Source organism: Pituophis catenifer, unplaced genomic scaffold (genome assembly GCF_029215685.1).
Source record: "Pituophis catenifer annectens isolate HBS135680 unplaced genomic scaffold, rPitCat1.0.hap2 SCAF_7, whole genome shotgun sequence".
NCBI lineage: Eukaryota > Metazoa > Chordata > Lepidosauria > Squamata > Colubridae > Pituophis > Pituophis catenifer.
This window is the reverse complement of record NW_027256887.1, coordinates 6,230,081-6,243,301: the sequence shown is the minus strand read 5'-3', so window position 1 is coordinate 6,243,301 and position 13,221 is coordinate 6,230,081. Positions and strand designations below refer to the sequence as shown.

At 40.8% G+C, this 13,221-nt stretch overlaps 1 protein-coding gene across 1 annotated transcript in view; it reads right to left on the bottom strand.

Moving 5' to 3' along the window:
* The window catches only part of RELN (reelin), a 290,109-nt gene that overhangs the window by 232,021 nt on the left and 44,867 nt on the right, over positions 1 to 13,221 (bottom strand). Inside the window, exon 2 of the mRNA XM_070947738.1 lies at positions 3,092 to 3,162. Coding sequence (XP_070803839.1) covers positions 3,092 to 3,162 — 71 coding nt within the window. The remainder of the gene's footprint in view (positions 1 to 3,091; positions 3,163 to 13,221) is intronic.

Sequence of the window (13,221 nt, the reverse complement as noted above, 5' to 3'; positions counted from 1 at the left end):
GTGGAAGTTTAAATTTTAGTTTGACATGGTCGTAAAGAACCCTAACCTTCATTTCAGGGGTGAAATGCTACCGGTTCGCACCGGTTCACATGAACCGGTAGTCATAAAAGCTACAGATTCACCCGAACCAGTATTTCCAACAATCAGCTGTGCCGCGCGATTTATATTCGCTAGGAAGCAGGAAATCCTGCTTTCTAGCAAATCTAAATTGCGCAGCACAGCTGTTCCTCCCCCTCGCTGTTCTACTTACCTTTAAAAGGCTCCTTTTTCCGTGTGAATCATGCATTGGTGCGCACTGCATGTATGCACAGTATGTGTTTGGCATGCGCATAGCATGTGTTTGGCACACACCATGCATGCACAGGCAGAGAACCGGTGGCAATCTGCGGAGGATTTCATCACTGCTTCATTTACTTACTTTTTGGAAAAAAAATAAATTAAGCCACATAATAAGATCTTGGAAAAAGAGAAGGTGAGAAAGTCTGAATTCTCAAGTTAGAACAATTAGACTTCCTTTCTCTGGGAGCTCCAGGACCAACCCTTCTCATCTGATGTCCTTGCCTCAGCCATCTCAATAATCTTAAATTTGAACTAAACCTGTCTCCTGCAATGGCCAACTTGTTCTATATTAGAAGTTAGGATTCTTTATTGGCCAAGTGTGATTGGACACACAAGAGATTTGTCTCCGGTGCATAAGCTCTCAGTGTACATACAAGCAACATGGTCATACATAGTCATCGTAAAAATACATTTATCGTAAATCATAAGATACAACACTTAGCGATAGTCATAGGATACTAAATAAGCAATCAACATAAATTGTACTGGGATACTAAATAAAGCAATATAAACCTTGGATACAAGCAACAAAGTTATAGTCACAAAAAGATAAGGAGATAGGAAAAATGAAAAGAATAATAGTAATACAACCTTACTAAATAGGTAGACAATGTTGTGGGAATTAGTTGTTTAGTAGAGTGTTGGCATGGGGGAAAAAATTGTCCTTGTGTCTAGTTGTTCTAGCATGCAGTGCCTTATAGCGTTATGTCCAGGATGCGAGGGGTCTGTAAATATTTTCACAGCCCTCTTCTTGACTCGTGCAGTATACAGGTCCTCAATGGAAGGCAGGTTGGTAGCAGTTGATTTTTCTTCAGTTCTAACTAGCTAATGTAAGATAACTGGTGGCTCAGCAGACAGATAGCATTGTGATTAACACCAGCTGTCTGCAATTACTGTAAATTCGAATCTCACCAGGCTCAAGGTTGACTCAGCCTTCCATCCTCTCTCAGGTAGGTAAATTGAGGACCCAGTTTGTGGGGGCAATAAGCTGACTTTGTATAAATATACAAAAGTATGAGCTTAACTATTGCTTAACGCATTGTAAGCCGCCCTGAGTCTCCGGAGAAGGGCGGCATATAAATCAAATTAAAAAAAAAAAACCTAGCGGTATTGTATTGTATTGTATTGTATTGTGTATTGTATTGTATTGTATTGTATTGTATTGTATTGTATTGTATTGTATTGTATTGTATTGTATTATATTGTGTATTGTGTATTGTGTATTGTGTTGTATTGTATTGTATTGTATTGTATTACAGTATGTTATGTTATTTTATTCTATGTTATATTATGTTGTTATGTTAACTATATAATATGGAAGGCTGTACCATATTGGTGTCATTTGTGTGGGCTTAATTTCTTTTCTTAGGGTCAAACCCCTGAGTCTTCAGCTTTTGAGATAGATTTAGTAATAAGTGCTATATCATCAGTGAATAGCAATAATAGAGAAACTAAACCATCTTTCTCTTTCTTAAAGAAACATGGATCAGCTTTACCAGCTACAAAACCCATAGCTACTAACTCATTGACAATGCATTTATTCCACTCATAATCTGACTGCTTTAAGCCATTAAGACTTTTCTCCAGTCTCCAGCAATCAGTCTTCCCATCAGTTTTCAAACGTAGTGGCTTCTTCCTATAGATCATATATTGTAATGGCGCATGCAGATATGCAGTTTCAACATCTATATGGTTTATCCTGTATCTATTCTTAGTTGCCCATACTATTGCTGCTCGCAACATAGTCGCCCTCAGACTCGGTGCAAACAACTTGGAAGATCTCCAATGGAAGATATGGACAACTTGGAAGATCTCCAATGGTTAAAAGTTTCTTTCATGGGAACGTTTGCGTTAATACTGAAAAAATATGTCATTATTATGACTTCCGTAACAAGGGATCCACAATGGAGATTGTGACACATGCCTGCAGGGTTTGCCTGCTGTCGTTCTCCCTTATGAAAAGAACAATTTTCCAAGCACATGAAATAGTTCCCATAAAGCTTCTTCTTTCATAAATAAGAACGGGAAAGATGCTTCATGTCTGCCTAGGTCTTTGTTAAAGCTACCAACTGCATCTCTTTGCGAGCTGGGGGTCAATAGTCACCATTCTTCGTAGCCTTTTCCTTTTGTTTTTTGTTCTTTTTTTCCCCCCTAGTTTAATAAAGGCTAAATCCCCCAAGGAATTCATGGTTGGTTTGCTCAGTGCTTAAATCAAAATCTAAACAGAACAAAAATCAATGCTTATTAAAGATGAACGGATGCAATTATTCTTGGCTACGCTTCTATTCATTTCTCTGGACATAAGCCTTTGTAATATTTGACTAAATAATTCTAAACTATCCCACCCAACACCCACCTATAAAGGAATTTATAATAAAACTTTGGAAGCTTTTTCTTGGTTTCCTTTTAATCAGAATTTTGGAGTTTGTTTGAAATACTGACGCAATTTGTTTCTATAATTATATATTTATAATTATATAATAATATATTATTATATAATTTATAATTATATAATAATATATTATTATATAATTATATAATTATAATGATACACATTATTATACACAATGTTAAGCATTGTATTTCTAATGATACACAATACTTAACACACAATAGATAAAACTTTTTGTTCCGGATATTTCTACGCCCATCCCAGTAAAAACAACAATTGGGAGGCTGCTTCTTCTTGACCATCTTAAAAAAATTTCAATTAATACAAGTTAACATTACAGAAAAATAAATGAACACTTACTTCCTTGTTCACACAACTGCTGGGCTAAGGCATCCTTGAATATAATTTGACCTCTGTGAGTAGCAGTTGCCCTAGAAATAGAAAGAAATATGTAAAAAAAATAAATAAATCCGCATAACTAAACTGCAGAACAAAAATACCTTTTTAAGGAAAGAAACACCATCTATACCAGTATCTCCCAACCTAGACAACTTGGAGACATATGGACTTCCAGAATTCTTACCGATGGCCATTTTGACTGGGAATTCTGGGAATTGAAGTCAACACATCTCAAAATTGCCCAAAATTAGGAAACATTAGTTATAAACACTAAAAGCAGTTCAAAGACAAGTGGAGCGTAATTCTTGTTGAGAGAATTTGTCCTGTGCCATTAAAAAAAATAACCCTTTGAAGGAAATGTCTGAGTATATCTTCTGCTTTCTTAAAACTGAAGAAGTGGTTGGGATGTAACCAGTGATGGGATTCAGCCGGTTTGCACCACTTCGGGAGAACCGGTTAACTTTCTGAGCAGTTTGGAAAACTGGTTGTTGGAAGAAATCATTAGGGCAGAGAACCGGTTGTTAAATTACTTGAATCCCACCACTGGATGTAACCTTTGTCAAAAGATGGTTGGTTAGCTTTCTTGTTTATTCCCTTCTCTGTAAGTAGCCAAGAGTCCAAATTTTACGTAGAGATACTCTGTACAGGTAGTCCTCCACTTATAAAAATTCACTTAGTGACAGTTCAAAGTTACGAAAGCACCCAAAAAGTGGCTTACAACCGTTTTTCACACTTATGACCGTTGCAGCATCCCCATGGTCACGTGATCAAAATCCGGATGCTGGGCAACTGACCCATAGTTATGACGGTTGCTGTATCTCAGGGTCACGGGATCCCCTTTTGCGGCCTTCGGACAAGCAAAGTCAACGAGGAAGCCAGGTCCCCATAGCAACCGCGGTCCTAACTTAACAACTGCAATGATCTTCTAGATTTGGACTAGATGATCTTTGAGTTTCCTACCAGCCCTATAGATTTTAGGTTCTATCTTTGGATAACTCCTGCTGAAATGACAATCTTCGCTGGTAAAAGATAATCGCGCCCCGATGTAGAAAGGGAAAGAAAAGTGAGAGATGTTGAAGAGAAGGCCTCCTCAGGCTGCTGTGGAGTTTTCATTGGCCCCATTCCACCGAAACATGTCGACATACGGAGATATTTGAGGGATGTGATCCTTGTTATGAACACACAGTTTTTAGGAGGGACGTAAGGGCTCTCTCGAGACATTGGGGTTTTCGTCTCTTTAAGAGCAAAGGCCGGAGGAACCAAAAATGGAATTTTGGGGGCTACAGGGCAGACAGTATGTCTAAGGGAAGGTAAACATTGCATTTCCCACAATACCGAGAGGGGTCTTGTGTGTAGTTTTTTTTTAGCCACAGAAAGAAGCTTGGTTGACCCAGATGCATGGATTCAACTGGCAAAGTCTTTTGATGTCAGCATGGAGGGGAGAAGGACAGAATGAAGAAAATAAGGGGTATCTTTTCATCCTGCTAGGGGTGGATTGCCGGGGGTTCGCAGGGGTTCGGGAGAACCTCTGGCTAAGATTCTGTGCAGTTCGGAGAAACCTCAAATCCCACTCCTGGCTGGCCCCTCCCACTCTGCCCCTCCCAGGAGTCCCCACATGGCCTGTTTTGGATGTAGGTAAGTGCAGGGCGTGTGCGGAGGCTCGGGGAGGGCCAAAAACAGGCCTACTGGAAGTTCGGGAACACCAGAAATGGGCCTCCAGAGGGCCTCTGGAGCCTGGGGAGGTCGTTTTCACCCTCCTGGAGGCTTGAGGAAAGCCTGCAGAGCCCAGGGAAGGCAAAAATGGTTCCCCCCCCCCGCCATGCTGCAGGAGGCCGACTAGGCCACGCCCACCATGGCCACACCCACCCAGCAACCGGGCAGAGAACCCCTTGCTAAAATTTTTGAAGCCCTTTCTGCATCCTGCTCATATTCTACTCCAATCTTCAGTCTTGTCGTCGGTACCCAAGAAGAGCTGGATGGATGCTGTCGAAGAATTTCGAGTGAAATTCATCCTGAATTTCCTCTGTTAGTCACTTTTTCAACTGGTCTAATGCTTGGTTTTAAAAGAAGAGATTTCGCAGATGGCCGTCACTTGCTTGACCGCATCTCAAAGCTGGAGCTCAAGAATGCTAAAACATAAAAAATTAATGATGTGTTGGTCTGAGTCAGAAAGGGGATTGCTCTGAATCAGAAAAGGGAGCTGCAGCTCCCTAATTCATTAAATTAATTATAAACTTTACGTGCTCTCGGTCAGTGAGGAAAGCAGCTGGTTTAAGAGATATGAGTAAGAAGATGCTTGGATTCCCATCATATTTCCAACCCAAGGAAGTAGGCAGGGGTGGGCTGCAGATCCTTTAGCAACGGGTTCGCTGCCCCGTTGCTGTGTGTGCATGGCCATGGTGGGCGTGGCCTAGTCGGCCACCTGCACCACAGCAGGGGGGCATTTTTTGCCCTCCCCAGGCTCCGGAGGCTTTTCTCGTGCCTCCGGGAGGGCGAAAACTGCTTCACCCGGGGTCCGGAGGCCCTCTGGAGGCTGGAAACAGGCGTCTTTCGAGACTTCCGGAAACACCGGTAGGCCCGTTTTTGCCCTCCCAGACCCTCCATGCAGCCCCTGCACTTACCTGGAATGATAAACGGGCCGTGTGAAGACTCCTGGGAGGGAGGGGTGGGGTGGGAGGGGCAGGTTGGGCATGGCCAGCCAGGGGTGGCATTTGGGGGTTCACTGAACCCTGCTGATCCTTGGCTAGAGGATCGCCCGAACCCTGCCGAACCCCCAGGAGCCCACCCCTGGAAGTAGGTACTTGACACATCAGGGGCTGTGACTCCCGGGTCTTGAGCCAAATCTGGCATTTATTGGACCACCGATAAATTGCTGAACTAGCTTGTTCATCATCTGAACTAACTAGACATCTAAGTTGCCAGTTGCTTCTGCTACTGGACCAACTGGGCATTAATAACCTGGGATTGTTAAAATAGTTTCTTGAAAATGTCCAATTCTTACTTGGTTATGACGTTCGCGACACATCTGCTTCGATGTAACAAAGCTACAAGTCAAATGTACTCGAGAATAAAGTTTATGGTATGTGGAAATGGAGCCAGTATGTTTTTCAGGACTTTGTGCATTACAGATAGCCCTCGATTTACAACAGTTCACTCAGTGATGGTTCAAAGTTACGACGAAAAAAAGTGACTTATAACCATTTTTCACACTTACGACCTTTGTAGCATCCCCATGATCAGCGGTGGGTTTCCAATATTGTTACCACTGGTTTGCCCCGCGTGCGCATGCTCGCTTTTCGCACATGCGCCCGGCCTTCCGTGCACGTGCTTTGCTCACGCGTGCGCCTTTTGCGCAGGCGCCCGGCCTCGAAAACATACCTAAATAGGACGGCACAGAACCGGGCAGGTGAACAGGTGGGCGGGTCCACCCATGATCTCTGCTACCGGTTCGCCTGAACTGGTATGAACCGGCTGAATACCACCTCTGCCCATGATCAGGTGATCAATATTCAGATGCTTGGCAACTGGTTCATACTTACGACTGTTGCAATGTCCCGGGGTCATGTGATCCTCTTTTGCGAAGCAAAATCAGTGAAGGAGCCAAATTCACTTAACAACCGTGTTATTAATTTACCAACTGCGCTTAACAACTGTGGCAGGAAACATCGTAAAATGGGGCAAAACATAACAAGTGTCTCGCCCAACAACAGAAATTTTGGGCTCAGCTGTGATTGGAAGTTGAGGACTACCTGTATAAATGGCCACATATAATTTGAGAATGTTTCCTTAGGAAGTGTCAAGGGATCTGGGATGATCTCAGCATACCTGAAGCAGTTAGATGGTTAACCTCTATCGAATGATATTGAATGATATCAACTATCCTATTACGGTTCTACGGTGTCAGATTACGGTGATTTTATCATGGGTTTACCTTAATTTAATATTTTATCTCATATATTGTACTGCCCACATACTACATACACACACACATATACATATACACACACATACATACTATGCATGCATGTATATATGTATATACAGCAGAGGTGGGTTTCAGCAAATTCTGACCAGTTCTGGAGAACCGGTAGCAGAAATTTTGAGTAGTTCGGAGAACCGGTAGTAAAAATTCTGACTGGCCCCGCCCCCAATCTATTCTCTGCCTCCCAAGTCCCAGCTGATTGGGAGGACATGGGGATTTTGCAGTAACCTTCCCCTGGTGTGGGGTGGGAATGGAGATTTTACAGTATCCTTCCCATGCCACGCCCACCAAGCCACGCCCACCAAGCCACATCCACAGAACCGGTAGTAATAAATTTTGACTCCCACCACTGATATACAGGTAGTCCTCAACGTACAATCACAGTTAAGCCAAAGTAAAATTAAAACTAATTGTATTAGTTTTAACTAATAAGAGCAAAGCTTTTTAGCCTATTTTTCTATGTATCGCTCCTCCTTATTTATTTTTTGATGGTCTGGATATTTGAATGCTTTTTTTTTTCTTTTCTTCTTTCTTTCTGCTAGTTAATGATCCCAGTAAAGTTATTTGAATTATAAATGGCCCTATAGGTACGAGGACAGCGAGCAAAACCTCTTGTGTTTTTGCTACTCGTAGCGAAGCTTAGTCAGCCTTTGATAAATTTAGTCAACTACAAGGAACAACGGACTGAGAAATTGCGGCAGTAAATCAAGAAAAAAGGAATGTTTATTTATAAAATCAGATTAAAGGAAACCTTTCCAGAGAATGAAATATATGAATGAGCCAAGAAAATGATTTCCCCCCCCCCACTTCATTGAAATGCAGTAGATAGAAAGTGCACCTCCAGCTACTACAGCATTGCTATAATTGGAAGTTTAATCATTTGAGGATAAATTCAGTTCAATTTTCCTTTGTGAAGAAGAAAATAGTTTTATTACTGACAATACAAAAATAGATGTAATTATTCTGGGTGATTTAGCTGTAAAATATCCTGGGAGGAATCACATGGAGAATAGAAAGGATGGATCATATTTCATATGCTATAATTCAGTTAAATTGCCTGCTGGTTACAAAAGGGTCAGAGATTACACAATGAACCTGAATCCTGGAAGAACAGGACACAAAACTCTTTTTAAAACAACAACAACTTGTCATTAAACTCTGGATTTTGCTACAAGATTTTTTTTAAAAAAAGTTTTTTATTTTTATTTCTCACAAACACATTTACGTGACCAGTCATTTCCATCATTTTTCATTCATCTTTTAACTTTCATTTTTCATTTTTACTTTTTCGGGGCTACTCTTTTACCCTTTATCTTTACTCCAACCTTTCTTTTTCTCCTCCCCTTCTCTTCCTTCCTCTTTCTCCTCCTACTTCCTTCGTTCTTCCTCTCCTTCTTGTTCCTCCTTCCCTTTCTCTTCTCCCACTCCTCTCTAACCTTCTCCTCTGCTCCTCTTTCCCCTCCCTTTTCTTCCTCTCCTTTTCCCTTTCTTCCTTCTCCTCTCTCCTCTCTTCTCCCTTCCTCTCTCTACTCTTTCTCCTCTTTCCTGTTGTTTCCCTTTTCAGTTCAATCTAAAGTGGTATTCGAGCAGCCCCGATTTTCTAATTATCTTTATTTTATTTTATTTTTATTTGATTTATATGTCGCCCTTCTCCGGAGACTCAGGGCGGCTTACTATGCGTTAAGCAATGCGTTAAGCAATAGCCTTCATACTTTTGTATATTTATACAAAGTCAGCTTATTGCCCCCACAAACTGGGTCCTCATTTAACCTACCTTAGAAAGGATGGAAGGCTGAGTCAACCTTGAGCCTGGTGAGATTCGAACTTACAGTAATTGCAGACAGCTGGTGTTAATCACAATGCTTTTAGTCTGCTGAGCTACCAGGCCCAGTATTCTCATTTATTCTCATTTCAATTTCTTATTCAATTATTATTTATTTTTATTTCATCATTTGCGTGCATTTTTATAATATCTCACTTTTTTCCCTTTTATCCCCCCCTCCCCTTTCTCCTTTTACTTGACATCATCTGGGTATCTATTTTTCTAATTGTTTTCTCCCATCTATTCTCTATCTATTTTATCTCTATACCCTTATTCATATTTCCTTTCTAACCAATCATAAAATTTATCCCATGTCTTGAAATACATCGACTCCTCTTTATCTTTTATTCTCAATGTTAATCAATTCATTTCTGCACATTCTAAAATTTTCTTTATAATTTCTCCTTCCAGCGGGATTTTATCTGCTTTCCAGTTTTGTGCAAATACAATTCTAGCCGCTGTTATTATATGAATAATCGAATATGTATCTTCTTTACTATAATTCTCTGGTAAAATTCCCAATAAGAATATCTCTGGTTTTAACTCTGTATGTTGCTGCAATATTCCCTCTAACCATGTTTGTATTTTCACCCAATATTGTTTTGCTTCTTTACACAACTTTTGCTACAAGATTTGATGCTGTTACCAGCTTGGCTGAATTCAGAAAATAATTGCAGCAATTCATAGAAGAATCAGTGGCTATAATCCTTGATGGTGGTGGGATTGCCTCTGATAGCCATCTACTGGAGTCTTCTGTGTCCAGTTGGTTGACCACTGTGAGAACAGACAACTGGACTAGATGGGCCAGGGGTCTAATCCTGTTTATGTTCTTATGTCACCACGAAAAGAATTAACTACAGCATCCAATCATTTAAAAATGGACAACTCTATAGGAACTCCTCAAGTTACAACAATAATTGAACCTGCAAGTAAGTCATAAAATAGGCCATCACATTACTGGACTTGACTTTACAACAGAGGTGGTATTCAGCAGGTTCTGACCAGTTCTGGAGAACCGGTAGTGGAAATTTTGAGTAGTTCGGAGAACAGGTAAATACCACCTCTGACTGGCCCCGCCCCCATCTATTCTCTGCCTTCCGAGTACCAGCTGATCAGGAGGAAATGGGGATTTTGCAGTATCCTTCCCCTAGAGTGGGGAGGGAATGGAGATTTTACAGTATCCTTCCCCTGCCATGCCCACCGAGCCATGCCACGCTCACCAAGCCACGCCCACAGAACCGGTAGTAAAAAAATTTGAATTCCACTTCTGCTTTACAACTGTTTTTGCAATGGTCATTAAGCAAATGCTGCTGTTAAGCAAACCCATTGTTTGCTATGGAACAGCTTTTGATGAAAATTGGAAGTAAACACCAGTTTTTGTAGCAGACTGGCAGATCCAGGTGAGAGGAGTCAAGAGAGGAATTAGTTTGGAATCTCTATACAGTCACAAGTAAACAAAGTCCAACCTCATCTCTGAATGCCATTGAATCTTATCCAGTTTGACCGAGGTGCAATCCGTTAGTTTGAGAAGTTTCCTGTGCATAGGTTGGAGCAATAAATGTGTAATTTTGAATGCTTTTGTGTGTGGACCGAGTTCTTTGCACCGGACAGTTTCCATCAAATATTGTGGTCATGTGACCATGGGATGCTGCAAATGGATGTAAATGTAAACCGGTTGACGAGCATCCAAATTGCAGTCACATTTTGAATTTTGGAATTTCAGGGGGGATTGAATGTTGGAATTTCGAAACCCAGTTGTAAGTCCAATATTTGGGTCCATCAGAATGTTGAAAGATTTCTAAATGACCAATTGAGAGGTGAATGCTACCTCTATCCAATGGCTAGGAAGCATTATATTTCTAAGGGAAAAATCAGTATTCTAAAAAAAAACACCTTGCATTATTACCCTGTTTCCCCCAAAATAAGACATCCCCGATAATAAACCCAATTGGGCTTTTGAGAGCATAGCAACAAGGCCAAGTGCTTATTTCAGGGTTCAAAAAAATATAAGACAGGGTCTTATTTTTGGGGAAACACGTTATTATTGTGTGCTTTGTATATATTGCATCATAAATATATCAGTTTTTAAAATATTTACTTCCTTGTGATAGGCTAATCAAGTCTCATAACCCAAGTCTAACATTTATTCATTTGTGTGTGAGAAGAAAATTCACCAAGCTTTATGGCTGTGAATATTTGAGAGGGAACAAAACAGATTCCTTCTTTTGAACATAGTGAAACACTTTTGAAAAATCTTCAAAGAAGATACTAATCTTCTTAGGTTAAATATTCCCACCAAGAATATCTGTTTCTGAAAGATGCACCTGAAAAATAAAACTTTTGGGAAGTTGTATATTGAAAAACAGCAGTTGGAAATACTTATTCTGGAATTACATGTAGAAACAGTTGTATTTTTTTTTAAAGAAAGAACACAGGGAAATTTATATTTTAAAAATCAGGCGATCTGGACATGGCTTTTTTTAAAAAAAATCACAAGGAAACATAAGTGAAAGAAATATTTTGAGGAAATTGGTATCAAAAAGTGCAAGTTGTATAGAAAAGCATTGCCAACATCGTAAACAAAAGCCACAGATCTGTTCAACAATGAATTTTTAAATTACCAGGCCAGATCCGTACCTCCATAACACAGACAATAAAATAACCTAGCTGTAGATGTATCCACATCATTTCACTTTGAAGCTATTCAGAATGACAAAACATTACATTTATTCTAAAAATGCTGAGTTCAGTCCCATTGAGGTTAATTACCACACCGATCAAAATCTCACCTCTGCTTACCTTCATAATGAGCAATCGAACAGTGCAATAAATAAATTCACCTTGGAATAAATTTCACTGGAAATGATTATACTTATATCTCTGAAGAGACATTTATTGGGTGACTTCCCTAAGAAGCATTTTTCGTGCAAGTGAAATGGGCCTTGGCAGAATTCAATCCGACAAAATTTATTACCGTTCAGAACCAAAGTGTGCTTTTAAAAAGTTTACAACGCTTTCAACAGAACATTTTGCTTCTCCAAATCTACAGAAGCTAAAGGTAAAAGGTTCCCCTCACACATATGTGGTAGTCGTTCCCGACTCTAGGGGGCGGTGCTCATCTCCGTTTCAAAGCCAAAGAGCCAGCGCTGTCCGAAGACGTCTCTGTGGTCATGTGACCGGCATGACTAAACGCCAAAGGTGCATGGAACGCTGTTACCTTCCCACCAAAGGTGGTCCCTATTTTTCTACTTGCATTTTTTACGTGCTTTCGAACTGCTAGATTTGACAGAAACTGGGACAAGTAATGGGAGTTCACCCTGTTATGCGGCACTAAGGATTCAAACCGCTGAACTGCCGACCTTTTGATAGACGAACTCAGCGTCTTAGTCATTGAGCCACCGCGTCCCACCCTACAGAAGCTAGACTGCCTTTATTATACATTTCATAAAAGTAAAAGGTAAAGGTTTCCCCATTCAGTTTCCCTATTCACTACTCCACCCCATGAAGTAGTGCCCTACTTCGTGCGGTGGCGCTCATCTTCCTTTCTTAGCCGAGGGAACCAACGTTGTCCAAAGACAAATTCTGAGGTTCATGTAGCCAGCATGACTGTACACTGAGGCGCATGCTGTTACCTTCCCACCGAAATGGTACCTATTTATCTACTCACATTTGCATGCTTTCAAACTGCTAGTGAGCAGGAGCTAAGGCAAGAACGGGCACTCACCCTGTCACGTGACACTCAGGTCTCGAACCAGGGCTGGTAGCTTCCCAGATAACAAGTTCAGTGTCTTTAACCACTGAGCCATTGCAGCCATGCAGAGTAGGGCATGTAGAGAGAGGTAGTATGATCAAGAAAGGTGTATGAGAGGTGCAAAGTGGGTTGGGGGGGTACGCAGGGGAGTATGGGTAAGGAAGGATGTCTGGGGGTGCTTTGGAGTGCACAGGAAGTGACATGTCGGTCAGGGATGACACATGAAGGAGGTGGCACAGGTTAGGTAGGGTTCATGGGAGTGCTGGCTGGCTAGAGAATTCTGGGAATTGAAGTCCAAACAACTTGAAGTTGCTAAGGTTTAAAAAAAACATTGCTCATCTTAATACCAAATAGCATAACAACAACATTTAAAGATAATGATAAATGTATCCAAAGTTTCCTGTTTTAACAAATAATCAAATATCAGAGGTTTGGGATAGTAGAGTCCCTTCTTCAGATGTCCACCTACAAGATGATCCATAAGCTATTTAACAAATCAGAACTCACCAAATTCTGACTTAAAATTAGCAAATATG